Source organism: Leptosomus discolor, chromosome 20, assembly GCF_034619465.1.
Source record: "Leptosomus discolor isolate bLepDis1 chromosome 20, bLepDis1.hap2, whole genome shotgun sequence".
Taxonomy (NCBI): domain Eukaryota; kingdom Metazoa; phylum Chordata; class Aves; order Leptosomiformes; family Leptosomidae; genus Leptosomus; species Leptosomus discolor.
The window spans coordinates 10,488,893-10,505,870 of record NC_141410.1 but is presented as its reverse complement, the minus strand read 5'-3'; the positions used below and the strand labels follow the sequence as shown (position 1 = coordinate 10,505,870).

General features: G+C 60.3%; 2 protein-coding genes across 2 annotated transcripts in view; one reads left to right on the top strand and one right to left on the bottom strand.

The window, feature by feature from the left end:
- MEGF6 (multiple EGF like domains 6) overlaps positions 1-5,211 on the top strand; it is a 96,637-nt gene extending 91,426 nt beyond the window's left edge. The window contains exons 31-41 of the mRNA XM_086476042.1: positions 49-177; positions 510-638; positions 810-938; positions 1,136-1,264; positions 1,801-1,929; positions 2,022-2,150; positions 2,650-2,831; positions 3,433-3,639; positions 4,043-4,190; positions 4,429-4,637; positions 5,095-5,211. Of these exons, the coding sequence (XP_086332168.1) occupies positions 49-177; positions 510-638; positions 810-938; positions 1,136-1,264; positions 1,801-1,929; positions 2,022-2,150; positions 2,650-2,831; positions 3,433-3,639; positions 4,043-4,190; positions 4,429-4,637; positions 5,095-5,211 (1,637 nt within the window). The remainder of the gene's footprint in view (positions 1-48; positions 178-509; positions 639-809; positions 939-1,135; positions 1,265-1,800; positions 1,930-2,021; positions 2,151-2,649; positions 2,832-3,432; positions 3,640-4,042; positions 4,191-4,428; positions 4,638-5,094) is intronic.
- A 1,987-nt stretch (positions 5,212-7,198) lies between these two features.
- Positions 7,199-16,444, bottom strand: ARHGEF16 (Rho guanine nucleotide exchange factor 16). Its single transcript, XM_086476116.1, has 14 exons — positions 15,890-16,444; positions 15,187-15,238; positions 14,542-14,711; positions 14,041-14,097; positions 13,468-13,628; positions 12,333-12,485; positions 11,638-11,767; positions 10,859-10,933; positions 10,251-10,343; positions 9,356-9,510; positions 8,799-9,008; positions 8,331-8,404; positions 7,787-7,888; positions 7,199-7,338 (listed from the first exon to the last, which is right to left on the bottom strand). Exons 1-14 carry the CDS (start codon positions 16,442-16,444, stop codon positions 7,199-7,201), a joined length of 2,127 nt encoding a protein of 708 aa, XP_086332242.1.
- Between the last annotated feature and the right edge of the window lie 534 nt (positions 16,445-16,978).

Below are 16,978 nucleotides of genomic sequence, written 5' to 3'. Positions count from 1 at the left end.
GTCTTCTTAGGCACTGAGGCCATTGTTTCTTTTTTTTATCATCTGCAGAGTGCTCCCCTGGCTGGTACGGCCATAACTGCGAGAGGCCGTGCAAGTGCAAGAACGGGGGCCAGTGTGACGTTACCACTGGGATGTGCCACTGCCCAGCTGGCTACGTCGGTGCCGACTGCAGTATCGGTGAGTGCCCAGGTCAGCGGGGGGGGACGTGGGAGCTCGTGAGGGGTTTCCTCAGCAGAAGGTGAATGGTGGTAGGCGCAAATCCTCACACATCAGCCTTTGCATCATGCCATCGCTGTGCTGCTGCCTCTCTGCTAAAAATGCTTCGCTCCTCCAGCGGAAGGAAACCGAAAAGCTCTTTTCCTGGTCTGCCGGCCACAGGGCTGGGGGCTCCTCCTGCCTCCCCACGGCTTTGCTCACGTGCCACTGCGACGTCCTTCCTCTGTCGCCTTCACGCGTAGCCAGCTGTGCTTTGGTGCCACCGAGGCAGCTCCAGGTTTTCCTCCCACCAGGATGTCCTGCTGGTCGCTATGGCAAGGACTGTGCAGGGGTGTGCTCCTGCGGGAACGGCGCTACCTGTCACCCCGTCACCGGGGACTGCGTGTGCCCACCGGGAAGAGCTGGTCCCACCTGCGAGCAAGGTAAATATAAGCCTCAGGGTCGTGCATCAGGACAAGTGGGTGTTCTGGGCAGTGGGAAAGGTTCTTCTGGAAAAGGTTTCGAGCGGGAAGCGATTTCCTTGTCCTGAGTCCTCTGCCTGCAGCTGGGTGCCGCGGTCTGTGTGCCCACTGCCACCTCCTCTTGTCCCGCAGGCTGTGAGAAGCATCGGTACGGGGTGGGCTGCCAGCAGACCTGCTCCTGCCGCAACGGGGGGCTGTGTGACGCGGCCGATGGCTCCTGTTCGTGTGCGCTTGGGTGGACGGGGAAATCCTGTGAATTAGGTAAACCTGACTCGGACGCATTGCTGTGCACCAGCCCAGCGGAGTTCGCTCGGTCCATTTCAAACTGGGTCCAGTTTCTGTTATCCCCACCCGTGCCTGTTCTGCCCGGTCACGTCACGGCCCTCTGAAGTGCAGGAGCGGGGCCGGGGCCGGCTCTCCGGCCGCTGAGCAGCTCTGCCGCTGCATCTTCCCCGCAGAATGCCCGCCGGGAAGGTACGGTGCCAGCTGCCAGCTCCGCTGCGCCTGCCTGCACAACGCCACCTGCGACCCGGGGACGGGAGCCTGCCGCTGCTCCGCGGGCCACTACGGGCCCCTGTGCGAACACAGTGAGTTGTGGCGGCTGCAACCCCTTTGGCGTTGGGGGGAGGTTGTTTTGTAAAGCTCACCCAGAGAGCAGGACCATAGGACGAAGGTGTGACCCGCTGCCGTCGCACGCATGGCTGCGTGCACCCATGGGCTCTTCCTTTCTCACCGGTGCTCACAGCGCACCCTTCCCCGGTAGCAGAAGTAGTCGCAGAAAAGGTGATTTCTATTCTATGCGTGAGACCACTGGGTGCAGAGGTGCTGCCCCAAGGCAGCTGGCCCCGCACGTCCCTGCTGCGCAGCTCAGCGCCGGGTAGCCGAGCAAACCCTGCGGAGCTGCAACGCTGCTCTCTGCAGCCCAGCCTTGCTGCAGGGAGCTGGTAGCCCTGCCCCGGGCCACCGAGAACAAGTGCACACCTTTGGGTGCTTCTCAGAGGGGAAGGCTCGCTGCTCCTCTCTGGCGGGCTGATGGAGGCTTTGCTGCAGAGGCTGCCGGCAGCTGAGCCTGGGTTCAACCCACCCATGATTTAACGAGCTCTCCACCCCGCTCCATCCCCAGGTTGTCCCCCGGGTTTCCACGGAGCTGGCTGCCGGGAGCGCTGTGACTGTGAGCACGGAGCAGGCTGTGACCCGGCCACCGGTCGCTGTCAGTGTCCTGCTGGGCTCCGCGGCGAGCGCTGCCAGACAGGTACCCCGTCCTCCTCTGGCTCCCGGCGGAACGGGCGGGATCCCGAGGCGCAGGCTCGTAGCGCATGTGCCGGGTCTCGCCTCTCGAAACAGGCTGCGAGGAAGGAACGTACGGCGAGGGATGCCAGCAGCTCTGCGACTGCGCCGGCAGCGCGCCCTGCGACCCAGCCACGGGGCGCTGCCTCTGCCCCCCGGGGAAAACCGGCCTCAGGTGCAGTTCAGGTGAGTTGAGCCGCAGCTTGGTGAGACAGGGGACTATGCAAAAGGGGCATTGACAGCAGGCTCGAAGCCCAGTCCTAAAATGGACGCAAACCCCCTCTTGTTGGAGCTGAATTCTCATGGAAGGGGGCTTGCTTTTTTCATGTGTGTCCCCTCAAAGAGTAAGAAGTGGCAGCCACCTCTTCAACCTCTGTTTGTAATCAGATCTGAATGCAAACGCTCCCCCAGCTTCCAGTGTTTAGATCACCAGAGTCAAAAGGCTGAGGCTCAAATGCAGAAGCAGCACCTTGTTGGCCTTGGGATGCTCCGATGTCCCGTAGCATCCCAGCTCAAAGGCAGGCTGGGGCAGCGGGGAGGGAAAAAACTCTCTGCCTTCTCCCGCACTCAGCCTGCGCTGCAAGCTCTGCCTGTTGCACAGGGGGAAATGCCTGAGCATCTCTGTGCAGCCGCGGGAGCAGGCTGAGCCTGCAGCAGCCTAAGAGCCCCTCTGCCCCCTCACCAGACTGCCGGACGAGCAGGTACGGCCCGGACTGCAGCCTGGCCTGCCAGTGTGCCCCCAGCAGCTCCTACTGTAACGCTCAGAACGGCCAGTGCCTCTGCCTGAACGGGTACACGGGACCGACGTGTCGGGAAGGTAACGTACAGGCGCAGCGCCGCCGCGGTGAGTACCGCTGGATGGGCGCGGTGCGGCATCCTAATGCGAAAGCAAGCGCTGCGGAGGGATGCTGTGGTACCCGTGCTCGGGCTGTAGCTCGTGCCCTGGGGGGGGTTGGTTTTGGTAGCGGTACTGTTGGCTAAAGCTGGTCACATTGTGCAGCACCTGCCTCTTCCCAAGGCCCTCATTTGGTATGGTTTGTTCACCACCGCGCCCGCCACGAGGGAGGTTCTATGGAAACACAGGCTGCATGCTGACAGTGCTGTGGAAATAAAGCTGGTTGGTCGCCTGACCCCAAATGTGCCCGTGGTAAAGCCAGGCCACAAAGCCCACTCTCTTCTGGGCGCACTGGAACGAAACGACCCCGTGCACTGACCACGACACACCTTATTTCTGCCCAAACCGTGGCTGAACCTGTTGGCTCAGAGCGACCCCCCCCCCACACCATGGGTGCTGTGTAGCGGGGGTGAGTGGCAGGACAGCCTGGCTTGCTTTGCAGGGGGCACGCCTCGCCTGCCATCGGCCGAGCACCCTTCCTCGGTCCCACGTCAGTAGCAGACCCCGACCCGTGCCCTGTTGCACCCCGCGGCACCTGCCGCAAGGACCGACCTGTCCCGCCTTCCCTTCCAGCCGTGCAGCCCCCGGCACCCACCGCGTCCCCCCAGGGAGGGCCCCGGCTGGCCGAGCACTAGGTCCTGCAGCCAGGAGCACGCCCTCGCTGTGAACAAGCAGCCACCTGAAGAAGCCAACGACCTCTCTAACGAACTCGTTCACAAGCCACACGAGCGGTTATCGTTTCCTGACAGCCTAAGCTGCCGCTTCTGGGAGTTTCTGAAGGTTTGGGTTTTTTTTTTTTTTACTGAGCGTAACCTTCACCACAACGGCACGGGCTGGCCTCCGGGCACGCCACGAAGACACGCACGCCGACACCGGCGCACGCCCTTGGCCAGACACCCAAAGGAAGAGCTGGGAAGCGATCGCTTCTGCTCAGCGGACAGCAGACGTTTGATAGCTCATGGCAAATGGCTGGCCTTCATCTTTTGGGTGCTGGGCTTGGGGAGGGGGCTGAAATGATGGTCCAAAATAGGTATTTATGCAACAATATTTATGGGAAGCTGTACAAGTGTTGTCAGAACTGATGGCTGAATGTGCCTGGCTCTCCTGAGATCATGCCTCCCGTAGAAGCGCCACCCCACTGGAATTTTTTTGTTATTTTTATTTGAATTTGCTTTTACTGTAGATTATCATCTGCCGCATTGGGCTCCATCACCTGCCGCGCCACCCTGCAGGGCTGGTGCCCACAGCCTGTCAGCACGAGGCAAGGGCCCCCAGGTTGCATTTCCAGCAACGGACAATGCCTTCCTCGCTGACGGTGCAGTCTGCTCTTGGCAAGCTCTGCAGGGGGTCAGGAGCCCGTTTCTTCATACCAGGAGTACATCAGCCCCCTTGAGCTGCCCATGCCATTTGCTACACTGAAAAATAACCATAAATTAAGTGTAATCATCAGAGATACTGTGTGGAGAGACACAAAGCGCTTGCATGGTCTGGTAAATGCGAATCCCTGTTTAAGTGTTCTTGCCCCCAACCCTGGACCCTGCATTATTGTTCCGTTCCACTTGATCCCAGGAGCTGGGGAGGGGATGGAGGAAGGGCCAGGAGCCACCTGCAGCAGCGGGGAACACCACCGCCCCAGCGAGGGCCCAGGCCCCTTCGGCTGCTTCCACAAAGCTCTTGGGGGAACAGAGCCCGAGAGCTGGCGCCGTCGAAAGAAACCCGGCTCTGCGAAGGAGAGGGGACGGTCCCGTCCCAGCACGTCTGCCTCTGCTGCTGCTGCAGTACAGCCCTGCCCAGGCACTTGGCCTTTAAATTATTCCCACAGGGGCCAACTGAAAATAATAAAAGAATTGTTTCTTTTCCTGATGGAATTTATTTTAATCTGTACATAACTTGTAATTTTTTTGCTCATTCTTTCCTTATTTTATTTCTTCCTTAACAGTATTTTTTTTTTGCATTAGATATCATTATTGTGAAGAAATAATGTTAATATAAGTATGTAGTGAAGGACCAAAATTGTGTCATTAAGGTTGTATGTTGTATGATTGAGAACCAGGGAGCAGGAAGGTTTTGCCCACGTGCCAAACGACCCTGATCAATCCTGCTTGTCGTGCTGCCGATCCTCCAGACAATCAGCCCTTTTGTTACCTTTGCCTTCAAGCGGCCCTTGCGTTAAGCCGAAGGTTTCTATTTATTTCCTTGGCCGGTTGGGAAGAGAACGCAGCCTCCCCCCGCCAGCGAGCAGCCCCTGCCCACGGGCCGTCCACCCCGCGCGGCGAGCCGGGCTCCGCAGGGCGAGCGAAGGGCCGGCGAGAGGCCCGGGAGCCGTCGGTGCAGCCGGGGGCCGGCAAGTGACGCCACCGTGCCGGCAGGCGATGCCACCGTGATGGCAAGTGACGCCACCGTGCCGGCAAGTGACACCACCGTGCCAGCAAGCGACGCCACCGTGCCGCCAGTCCCACCGTCAGCCCCTGCCGCCCGCCGGGACCGCGGTGCAGGGAAGGGCTCTGCCTCCATGGCCCTGCTCCGGGGGGGGCACGGAAACGTAGCCCTGCTGGAAGCACGGGGGTCGATCGGTCCAATCCTCCACGAGAGCCCGAGCGGCGGCTCCGTTGGCTCCTGGCAGCTGCGTGGCGTAAACTGCATGCCTGAGCATGGGACCACAGCAACTCTGTACCTATATTTTTTATATAATGATTCTTTTTTCCTGTTCATATTTCTTAATACAGTTCATTTGCTTCCTCTTTTCATGTAGCTCATGTCTCTGTTTTTTGGTTCCCATCTCCTCTACTTTAGCACGGATGAAAAATTTTAATTCTTCCACGGTTAAAAGGAATAAACAAAAGCCTCACTGAATCTATTTATCTTGTCTCAGTCAATCACACCTGAAATGTGCTGCCGCTGACAGCAGCTTTTTAGTCCGCTGGTCGGAAGGATGTTTCCTGAGCTGCGCATCTGTCGAGACCAAGCAGAGCCCAGAGGATGCTGCCAGCAGAAGGCAGCTCTTTTCAGAGCTCGTAGTGGGGGAACCCGGCTCCTTGGTGTCCCTCCAACGCGGAGCTGCCGTGCTCAGGGACACCCCTCACCCCTACCAGGTTAAACACAGCCCCCCTGGCACTGCTGACGCTGCGTGCCGTTCCCTTTCGGGCAAGGAGAACCGGCGTTTCATTGGGATCCCAGAGTTTATTGTTAATCCAATGAACCCTTTAATGGCTTAACCAGAGCAGACGCATTACAACAACGCTGCCACTGCGAATCCCAAGCCAGGCAGCGCCCGGAGCCGCCTCACCCCAAAACTGTAGCTGCTGTTTCCCCTCTATGAGGTTGAGCACCACAGAGCCACGGGCAGAGCCGCCCGGCCCCATCTCCTGCCACCGCCCCGAAGGCCCAACGACAGCACTAAATGTTTGGCTCACAAAAAACCCAGATGCAAAGTGCTCTGACAAAAGGACGACCCTGCACCAGCCCTCCTCGGGGCTGATTCTGGGGGAGCAGGGCAGGAGAGGGGACCGCTCTGCCCGGGAAGGCTGAGGTTGGACCCTCCGTGACTAAGTCCCTCTCCAGGGGGTTGGGACCCCCACCCGCCTGGGCAGGGGAACAGCAGCAGGAGCTGCAGCATCGCTCCTGGCTCACTCGTCCGGCAGGACTTGCAAATCGCTTCCCTCTGGCTGGAGCATCCCAGTTGCAACCCCATGAGAACAACTCCGGCTGCACCCCCCCACCCCACCCCCCCCCGGCGTCCGCCTGTTTAGCAAACGACTGAAGGGCGGTGGGCACCAGCTCATCCCATGGACGTCACGGTTGTGCTCAAAAGAGCCAAGAACAGTTGTGAGGGGAAAACCATGAAAGAAAGAAAAAGGAAGGAAAATCCACGTGGAGGAATAAGCCTAGCCTATAGATTTAAGTTGCTAAAAGTTCTGGATTCAGGTCCGCTCTCCCCACGCCCCGGGGCTTCCCACGCAAGGTGGGCGCCCGCTGCCAGCAGGCCCTGGCCCAGACGCCAGCAGGGAAAGAGCCGGCAGCACGAGCCGCTTCCCGGGGCCCGGCACACGGCACAGCCTTTTCAACTTGAGCCAACACCCTGGCTGCCTCCTGAAGCCTGTTCCAGGTCAATAGCGTCGGCCAGGAGCGCTCGGATGCCGGGTCTCACATCACTCAGCTGCTCTCACGGCTGCTACAAAGACGGGTCCTGAACGATACGATCTGCCGCCTGTGACTGCTCGAGACAAAGCAAATTCAAGGAGAAAGGCTCTCCCGGCCCCTTCTCGCTGTGGGCTCAGTCCGCAGAGGTTGGAAGACCCCTGAAATAAGTCGCCCCAAGGATCCTTCCCTGGCTGCAAGCCTACACGTCGGTCTCTATCCGCAGCCGCTCCATCCGGCGGACGTTGCACTCCACCGCCGTGCGGCTGGTGATCTGCCGGGCGCAGGACTGGGGAAACCAGCCCCTTTCCCCGTCCCGGAGCCTCTCGCCCCAGCACCAGCCTAGGAGAAGAGCAGAGCTGGTCAGGCGGCGAGGAAGGACCACGGCTCCTGGGGATGCGCATGGAAGGAGAGGGCTGCACCGCTGCCCTTCCCACCGAGGTGACAGCGAGAGGCGTCCAGGGGAGGAGGATTCTGATTTATGGCCTGCTCTGGGGATTATTTCTGCAACTTCTGATGTCTCTGTGGCTGGCTGCCAGCCACAACCTCTGCACAGGAGCCACTGGTAAGTAATGCAGCAGCCGCCCGTGGCAGCGCCACCTCCGTCAGCCTCTGGGGACACAGCACCAGCCACCAACACGGACCCCGCCAGCAGCTAGTGCTTCTTGGAAGCTTCTGAAAACTGCCAAAATCCCAGTTCACTGGGGTCACTGAAGCTTTCCCCCCGCCTCCATAGCCCCACCTAAGGTAAGCCTTGCCCGGCCATGGCTCCCCACTTGCCGACACTTACCGTCCTCTCCGCCCAGCACCAGGACGACATCAGCCTGCTGCAGGGAAATCTCGTCCGCCTCTTTAGCCAGGTAGCCGCGGGTTATCTCCACTTGGCTCAGATCTGCAGAGGACAGCAGGGACCCGGTGAGAAGGCAGAGCTGGGAGTCGCAGCCTGGCACACGTGGCCCGCTCGGCGGTGCCCCCCGACCCACCGGGGCTCAGCAGCACTTCGTGCTCCGTCCCCCTCCTGTCCCTGCCCGGCGTCTCTCCTGCTGCCCCCTCCAAGCACATGGGGAGGGGAAACCCAAGCTGCTCTTACCGAAGCCTGAGGCATTCCGGGAATTTCATTGTGCCTCCTAGAACATGTATTTAAGGTTTATTGTGACTGATAACTTAATGGGAGGCAACGCCTAACGAGCAAGGTGTGGTACCCCGCGTTCTCCTCTCCGTGACACACCTCCTCAGCTCCTGCTCCAGCAGGAGCCGATACGGACAGGGTAGAAACCTGCAAATGCTCAGGCTCCAGCACAACTGCTAATCCATGACCTCCAGCACGCCGGTACCTCCTTTAGGAGTGGTGTCAGGCTTTTCCTTTTCCCTGTGCATCAGCGCAGCAATCCACCGGGCCCGGTCGCTCCTGGCAGAGGGAAAGCCCAGATTACAAAGAAAGCCTTAGAGACAGCATCCGTGTTGCCCGCAGCGGCTGGGAAATTCCCAGCAGGACGAAGGCTTTCAGGGCAAGTCAGACTGGCCAAGCACTGGACCAGAGCAGCACTCAACGTAAAGATACTGCACAGGCGGCGCACCCCACCCAGCCGCTTTGCTTAATTCGGGCCAGGGAAGCATTAGGTGGGAATTATAAGGGAAATCTAAGACAGAGTGAGGGGAGAAGCCCACGGAGGTCGCCCTTTCTGGGAGGAGGAGCGGGGAGGGGAAGGGTGCTGTGCAGAAGCCTCAGGGGGATTTCCAGGGCACCGCTTTATCCCACAAGCAAGGACGTTCACCCTGTGAAACCCCACGGCGCCACTCACAGCGTCTCCGCCGCCAGCACGATCTCCTCCCGCCTGCCCTCGCTGTCCTTCTCCATCACCACCCGCAGCAGGTGCCCGCCGGCTGTGCCGCGGGCTGTGCCGCCGCTCCCGCTCTTGCCGGGAGGAGGGGAAGGCGGGTCCGCCTGCTCGATCTTCTCCACCGTGACTTGGTCCAGCGTGGCGTAGTTCATGACGGTGTAGCTCTCCTCGCTGCGGCAAAGACAGGATCGGCACCTCAGCCGGGCGCCGCCGCCGGCAGGGACCGAGCTGCCTCCCAGCACCGGCTGAGAGCCCCGGCAGGTGAAGCTCAGCGGGCTCCCAGCACCCACCACGGCGAGGCCACGGGCTGATGCCCAGGGGTGGGACACAGCTCTGCGGACTTGCTGGCCACCCCCAAACAGAGGCAAGGCCAAGGGCGGTGGAGCTGGGCGCTTCAATAAAGGTCAAAACAGGGAAATCTTGAGAATTTCTTAGACTACACACTGCTTGGGAAATCAAGAGTTTAATCCCTCTAGCTGTTTTCCAGGGAAAATAAGGGCCACCCCCCCAAGCCTTACCTCTTCTTCTTGGTTATGATCAGGACGTCATTGAACAAGAAGAGGTAGCAGAGCCTGCCGGCGCCCCGGCGGAAGATGCCCGCCTCTTCCGACAGCAGCAGGTAGAGCTCCCCCCGCTTCAGCAGCCAGCGGGAAGCAGAAATCAGCGGGAAAGGCTGAAAACGGATTGAGGGAAAGTCTGACTTACTACTGGTCTCACAGGCAGCAGGCAGAATCAAGTCAAGAAGCTGTATTTGAACACATCAGGTGGGATGGACACGTCACACGCTCTTAAACAGCTTTTCCAGGAGACTTTCCGGGAAGCGGAGCAGCCGTGCACGCCGCTCCAGCACGCCTGGAGCCACAGCCCCCAAACCGCAGCACCGGGGCACAGGGGCAAGGCTTTACTACAGCCCAGCTGCCCACATCCCGCAGCCCCAACAGGCAGAGGAAGCTCCGTGTCAGTCTGGAACGAGACAGCAAGGGCAGAGGTCGCTGCCAGCTGATCCACCCAGGTAAAAACTCCTCTTGCCAGGGGCCATTCCAGCTTTCCCCACCCGTGTGCAGGAGACAAAAGGTCAGAGCGAGGCAGAAGAGGATGCGAAGGGTTAGTGAGGGACAGAGGATTATCCAAGTGAGGGACAGTGGATTATCCAAGTGAGGGACAGTGGATTATCCAGGATACTCTGCTGAGCCCTCCCAGCCGGCAGGGCGAGTGCCCAGAAACCTGCATTTAAGTCAGAACAGCAGGAAAAACAAAAGTCCCCCCAGGCATGGAGTGGTGGTGCTGCTCCTGGCAGCAGCGATGCTCCAGCTGGTCAAGGCTTCGTGGAAGAATTCCCCGGCACGCCTGGGATGGGCCCCTCTCACAGCACACCCCAGAAGATTTCCCCCCGCCACTTGCACGAGTCCTCACCTTCTTCTTTCCAAATTCCAGCTGTTTCTGCAGGGTGTACATCTGCTCTGTCCTCTCCATAGCACGAGCTCCCTCATTGCAGTTCTTAACCAGCTAGAAAAAGGACAACACCAGCAGTGAAGGGTCAGGCGGCTGCTCTGCTTCCCTGAACAGGAGAAAGAGCCGAGTCCTGACACAGGTTTCAAGCCAGGTTTGGGGAAAGGCTGCTCCTCCGCTCCTCTACACTTTGCTCTTTGCTTTGCTTACTGCTCTTTGCCCAAACCTCCAAAAACCATGGCAAGTAAGCGTTGCAGCTTGCCATCACCTCGAGGGAGGTTCTGAGAAGAGAGAGCACTAATGGAGCAGACGACACCGAAGGGAAGGACAAAAGGTGACCATAGAGGAAAGAAGAAAAGATGACAAGAAAAAGGAAAAAAACCCCACAAGATCAGGTGAAAAAGGTGAGCAAGGGAGAAGAGGTGTGCATCCAGCAGCTACCTCGGGCAGAGAAATCTCAAGTAAACAACGTAGGGAGGGAAAAAGAGAGGCCAGAACAGCAGGCTCGGGGCCGGAGTGATGGCACGGCACCCTGGAGGGAGGAAAGGTGGGGAGCTGGCAGCATGCCTCACCTTGCTGATGGCTTTCAGAGCGCTGGTGGCAGCTCCGTACGCCGCAGTGCACGCTTTTGTTTTTTGACAGACCGTCTAGAATTTCGAGACAAGACGCTTTAGTGATATGGCGAGACGGAGACCGGCGCGTCAGCCGCTTCCCTGGGATTTCAGGATGCGGCACACGCTCCAGCCGCCCCTGCCGGCCAGCCTGGCAGCGTTCAAGGCGAGGTTTAACAGCGCTGGCAGCTGTGAAGCTGGTTTCTGCTGCAGCTTTCGTATCAGACACGTGCCTGACCATCGCTGCCACCCTGCACCCCGGGCAGCCCCCTGGCCCACACCCCTGCAGCCCGTCACAGGCTGGGAGCCGTGACTAGAAGTCCCACGTCCAGCAGCTTCGCTGTTCAGAGCAGCTGGGTGCAGGAGTCCCGGATTTCAGCGAAGGTTGTGCAAGACCTGCTTCTCCCTTCCTGGGCCGCCTGGCCGTTAATCAAACAGGACTTTGTGCCACCCCCACCCTGGGTATCCAGCCGCAGCACAGGGCACCGAGGAACCTCCTGTCACCCAGGCGGGTGGCTGAGGCGTGACGCGTTATATATATTTAAGCTGCACCTCTGACACCCCCAAGAAGCGGATTGCTCTGGATCGAAATCCTGAATACAGGCTCGGGCAGCCCAGCCTCAGCTCCCAGGCGGATGAGAGCCCGAGCAGAAGCTGTCCCGGGCTCAGCAAACCAAAGGCGGGTACAACACAGCCACCTCTGCGGAGGCGCCAAGCAACGCGCCGTGTGACTGACTTACATCCAACAGCAGAGGAAGCCGTGTTACCCTCTGCATAGGGAGAATGAGAAATGAGATCATTGGCAGGCCTCCACATTCTGGTTTCCTTTCAATTTGTTTCAAGGTCTCTTTAAATAAGGGGTTTGTGGTTCTGGAACAGGACAAGAAAGCTCCATTAACTCTGTTCTTCAGTTACTGAGATTTTCCAGCAGCTTTCCATGCACGAGACGTGCAGTGCAGCGACGGCACTGCCTCCGGTGCTCCACGGCAGGCTGCTGGGCTCAGCCGGGGCGGAAAACGGCCTGATCCGTTAGCAGGTGGTGGAAAAGCACCTGGAGACGTTGCGTCCCCCAAAAGGCAGGTAAGGCTGTAGACGTGCAAACAGCGGACACAAACTTGGCCGGTTTGATCTGGAGACAAACAGCCTCCATACGTGTCCCTAACACGCCACACGCGTGTTACTGACCTGGGCAAGACCCAGCTGACTTCAGTGCGTGGTAGCGTTACCCCCACTTATCCCCATCCTTCGCCCTACAGCACGACACAAATCACATCCGAATCACCCAGCACCGAGGTCTAGAACTTGAACTCTGCTCAGAAAGGAGACGGCCCCCCTTCGGGGAAGGAACCAGCCTCGGGTACAGTAGGAGCTGCTCCTACAGCATCCCTGTAGCCCAGAGACCCTTGTAGGCAACTGCCTGGCGAGCTGTACTCACAGCAGCTTCTGAAGTGTCCTCTGCTGGTAGACTTCATTGGAGCAGTAGCTGATGTAAGGACTGAAGTGGTTCGAGGCGTGTTCTTCCACTATGTCACTGATGTCAGGAATCAGGAGGTTTTCCTGGTACCGCTTCTCTAAGTCTTCAAAAAAGCTAAAAGGGGAGAATTTCCAGTAACTTCACTCCATCACTCGTCAGGGCTGGACAAACTGCACAGAGGTATGATTAACAGTGTTCCCACCACAACTTTTCGCCAGCTGTCCCAGAGCCCTGGATCCCTTCTGCACAGGTCGGCTCCACGTGGCTGAGACAGCCACGTCTCCAGCGCAGCTCCCAGCAGCTCCGCTGCAGAGACGCACCCCTGATGCAGCAGAGACGCTCCCGAGCTGCATCTCTGGGTTCACACGCTCCCTCCTCCGCTTTAGCTCTCCAGTAAGATTCGTTTCTGCCCCATTGGGGCGCTTCTGCGCGGCTGTGGGAAGCCACAAGCCCTCGCCGCCCCCGCAGCAGTTCCCAGGCCAGCCGCAGCCCAGCCTCTGCCCTCCCACACCGACGCGGCTCGCCGGCTGCCCCGAGCACCGGCTCCCGAGGCGTTCGGCTCCCCACCTCCCCGGGAGCGAAGGCCATGCTTACGCTGGCTCTTTGAAGGCGCAGTTTCGGTTTCGGCACCCGAGCGAACCCCCGCCCGTGCTTTGGAACAAGCTCAGCCGCCCCATGGCATGCTTTCGCCGTGCTGGAGCCGGGCAGCTGAGCCCAAGCGGTACCGGCTCCACTTGCCCCTCTCACCAGCCCAGCGGCAAAGGGAGGCACCACCTTCACGGCAGCGCCGGACACCCAAGGAGTGTGTCCCAAGTGCAGGAACAGGGAGGCTCAGCCAGGTCAGCAACGAGTGAGCACCGCTGTTATAACCCATTTAAAAAAGAGGGGTGCCAGGACCATCTTCCACTAGACAGGCAGGTCCTGAGCATGCAGGAGCACGAAGCCACTGCAGGGGAGCGTGCCGTGAGACAGGGCACTAAGGAGAAGGGGAATGGGAGTCTCAGCGCCTTCAGCAATCCAAGGGACGGCTGGTTTTAGCACAGTCCCTCCTCCAGTCCCGCCCGGTCCCAGCCCCGCGCTGACGGCCCCCACTTGCCTGGTGCTGACCGTCAGGATGTCGCTGATGTTGGAGAAGAGGTGGTGGTGCTCCGTCTGCGTCATGGTCTCCTTCAGCGCCTCCGACCTCATGAAGTGGCACACCAGGACGCTCAGGCTGTGCAGGTAGGAGTACTCGGAAGTGATGATCTCAAACATGGCCTGAAAAAGCAGGGCAGTGACGATGCAACCGCCCAAACTGACTGAACGAGGCCGTGAATTAAAACTTGCCGTATCTTATTGACATTCGGTTGGCACGAAGGCCCTGGAAACGACTTCACTCCGAGAGCACGGCGTTCCCTGTACTGTCTCATGCATCGCCTGGCGTACCCCAGCAACTTCAGCCCGCTTTAGGCCACTGCATCATTAAGCCACAGCACTAAGATGTTTTCCCTTCCATCAGCATCCCAAGGAGCTGCCTGCTTCCCCGCCACGACGCACGGGCGATCCCCCCCCAGCACTGCAGCCCCAGAGCAGCTGGACGCAGCAGCAACACCCCAAAACCCCCCAGCGCTGCTCCGAGCCGACCCCCCCGGGCGAGGGCTCCGGGACGAGCCACTCGTGGTCCTCTCACCTCCTGCCGCTTGCGCTCCTCGGGGGAGATGCTTTGCAGGATCCCCGCGTCCAGCACCTGCGGGCGAGGGGCCAGGATGAGCATCGCCGCCGACCGACGGTCCTTGCACGCCCTCTAGTGCGGTCCGGGGCTGCGCCCAGCCCCGCGCAGCCCACCCGCCCCACGCCTGCATCTCCCACCGCAGCCCCCCACGGCCCCGCAGAAGATGCTGCTCCGCAGGGGGAGATTCTTCTCCCCAAGCGCCGGGTACCCGGCGGGAGCATCTGCCCGTCCTCCCTGGCTGCGGGCGAACCGCTCGCAAGCACAACCGCAGCAGCTCCGCCGGCGTCGCGACGAGCCTGGGCAGGAGCCTGCGCGTCCCGTCCCATCGCAGACATTAATGCTGCAGAATTATCCGCTCGGAGAGATTTTAAAATGCACGCAGCTCTGGCTGCAACACGTCACCAGCCCGTGGCGAGGGCGAGCGGGGCCTTTCGGACCCTCCTGGGCTGCTGCCCCTACCTCCGGGAGCTGGCTCCAGGTCACCTGCGCCGGGCGATAGCTCTGCACCAAGATAGTGGTACCCGGCGGGGATGGCTCTTCTGGGATGGATTCCTCCAGCAAATCCTCATCTGACTCATGGCTGACCGAGTTCAGACCTCTCTCACGGATTTCCTGATACAGCCGGGGCTCTGCAGGGGAAAAGGCACGAGGTCAGCGAAGCCTCTCCCAGCTGCGGCCCACGGCTTCCCTTCCCACCACCGCCTCTCCCCACCAGCCAAAAGCCCTGCCACGAGCGCTGGCGAGCCAGGGCCAGCACCTCCACACCAAGGCTGGATTTTGCACAGCACCGATTAACCAGCAGCTCCCGCTCCCGACACCTTCCCGCAGCCAGTGCCCCGCACGGAGCTCTCCTGTGTTTGCTGCGAGCCTTGCAGCAGCCTGAGCATCCTCCTGCCCTGGGGAGCGGCAAATCTGGGCTGCAATGCTCCTCTTGCAGGCGGGGAAACAGAGGCAAAAGCAATTGCCCCAGGCCAAGGATGAGCAGCAGCACAGGTGGCAAAGGGACTTCTAGGGGTTTGCTTTGCTGAGAAGCGCCCCGGTGCCCTGCAAGGCGGAGGGGACGCCGGAGCCGGCGCTCTCGGGAAGACGGGAGGCAGCACTCACGGTCCTTGAACGAGCCGCCACGCTTCTGCACCCGCTTCCGCCCAAAGGTTTTCTGCAAGAGGAAGAAGAGGAGAACGAGCATTTAGCTCCTTTAGAGAAGGAGAAAAGTTACCTGCGCGGCCAGTCAGCAAATATCACCCTGTGCTTTCAGCCTGATTTTTGTCTGAGCTTTTGTTTGCCTTCCCGCTGTGACTCAGCTTTCACCTTGTGTAATCAGGGTCACAATCTAAACCATTTCGTAGCTATGCTGCTGCCTTTCACATCTCTCTCTGTCTCTCACCTGGACTTTGCCTGAACTGAAGTCTCCTTTTCCCCGGACCTGCTTCGCCCATGTTTGTGTACAACCAACCGCCACCTCGGAGCCACACACCCGGCCAACCCCACCCGGCCAACCCCACCCTGCCAACATGCCCGCAGCCGCCTGCTGAAGAGCGGGAGCCCCGGAGCAGCCAGTTACACTCCCCAGCTGTTTCCGGGCTCTCCAGGGACCCACAGCATCTGCTGGCGACACACAGGCTTCCCAAGGCGCAAGTCACGTCACCAGGCTCAGCGAGCCCTGCCGGCTCCACGCCGGCCTCACACAGCTCTGTAAGGGACAGGCCTTGCAGGAAAAAAGGCTCTGCAGATCCCCCGGCAGCAGCTCATCACCAGGGAAAGAGGGGGGCTCGATCCCCGCCCGACAGCAATCGGGTGCAAACCCCACCTTGTTCCTGCCGGGGCTGCGGGCAGGCAGGGCGCTGCCCTCCTCCGACACAGGTTTCAGCGAGGGGACGGCGTTTGCCGGCTCTGGCTCCGCGCCCAGGCCCTTCATGGCCGCACGGTAGGACATGTTCCTCAGGTTGCGCTTGAGGGCCCCCCCGCCGTCATCCTCCACCTCCATCTCCAGGGAGAGGCTGGGGACGGACGCCCGCTTTGGGTCGGGGCCCAGGGGCTCCTGGCTTGACCCGGCGGCCCCGAAGCTCTGGTGCCTGGTGGGGTTGTTCTTGGTCTTGGTGGAGACAGCCAAGCTTTTGGGGATCAGCTGCTGGGTTCCCACCTTCAGTGCGGCTGGGCTGTCCGTGCTGAGGACGATGCGGTGGGGCTCGGCCGAGGTGGGAGAGCCCACTGCCAAGAGTGAGGTGGTGTCAGGCACCGTGGTGGAGCTGCGCTTCCCGGGGGGAAAGGTGGGGCTGGAGGGCTCCGGCCGCAGCGGGTGGCATCGGTACTCCAGGAGAAAGGTCTCGTCATCCGCAGAGCTGCCAAGGGGGCTCCGAGACATGATGGTGGAACAGGGAACTACAAAGCTGCGTAACACAGACAGACAGATGGAAGGACTTCTCTCCGTAAGGCAGAGGGCATTTAAGCTTAGCCATGGCCATTATATCACTTCACACAGAGAATCTTGGGGCAGCACAGGACCCAGCCTCTTCTTTCGCAGGGTGCTGTTTGCAGGCAGAGCCCCTACAGCCACACTTGTGGTGCTCTCCCTGCCTGCACATCTCCCTGGCTCCAGGCAGAGCCATGCAGGATGCCAGCAGGCGCCTGAGCGAGCAGCCAGGGCAGGCCTGGGTCACCGCCGAGCCCCGCTTCATCTCTGCTGCTGCCACAGCTCCGTGTCCCCTCTTAATCCCCTTTGGGACTGGGGGTGCCACCGCCTGAGCCACCACAGCCACCCTTTACCTTCCTGACTTCCACATCCCCCAGGCTGACGTGCTGTGAAAGCCCTGGCGGGTGCCTCACCACGACCCCTGTGCTCCTCAAAGCTTGTACCTGTCCCAAACCGCCCCGAGGAGCAGCTCACACCTCCTGCAAA

Bases quoted from the DNA above. Each gene is read 5' to 3' on its own strand.
- ARHGEF16 (XM_086476116.1), bottom strand. From the start codon at position 16,444: ATGTCTCGGAGCCCCCTTGGCAGCTCTGCGGATGACGAGACCTTTCTC. The intron at 14,098-14,541 runs GTAGGGGCAGCA...CCTCGCCCGCAG, and splicing joins CCTGGAGCCAGCTCCCGGAG to GTGCTGGACGCGGGGATCCT. The intron at 12,486-13,467 runs GCAAGTGGGGGC...CTCCCCTTTTAG, and splicing joins ATCCTGACGGTCAGCACCAG to CTTTTTTGAAGACTTAGAGA.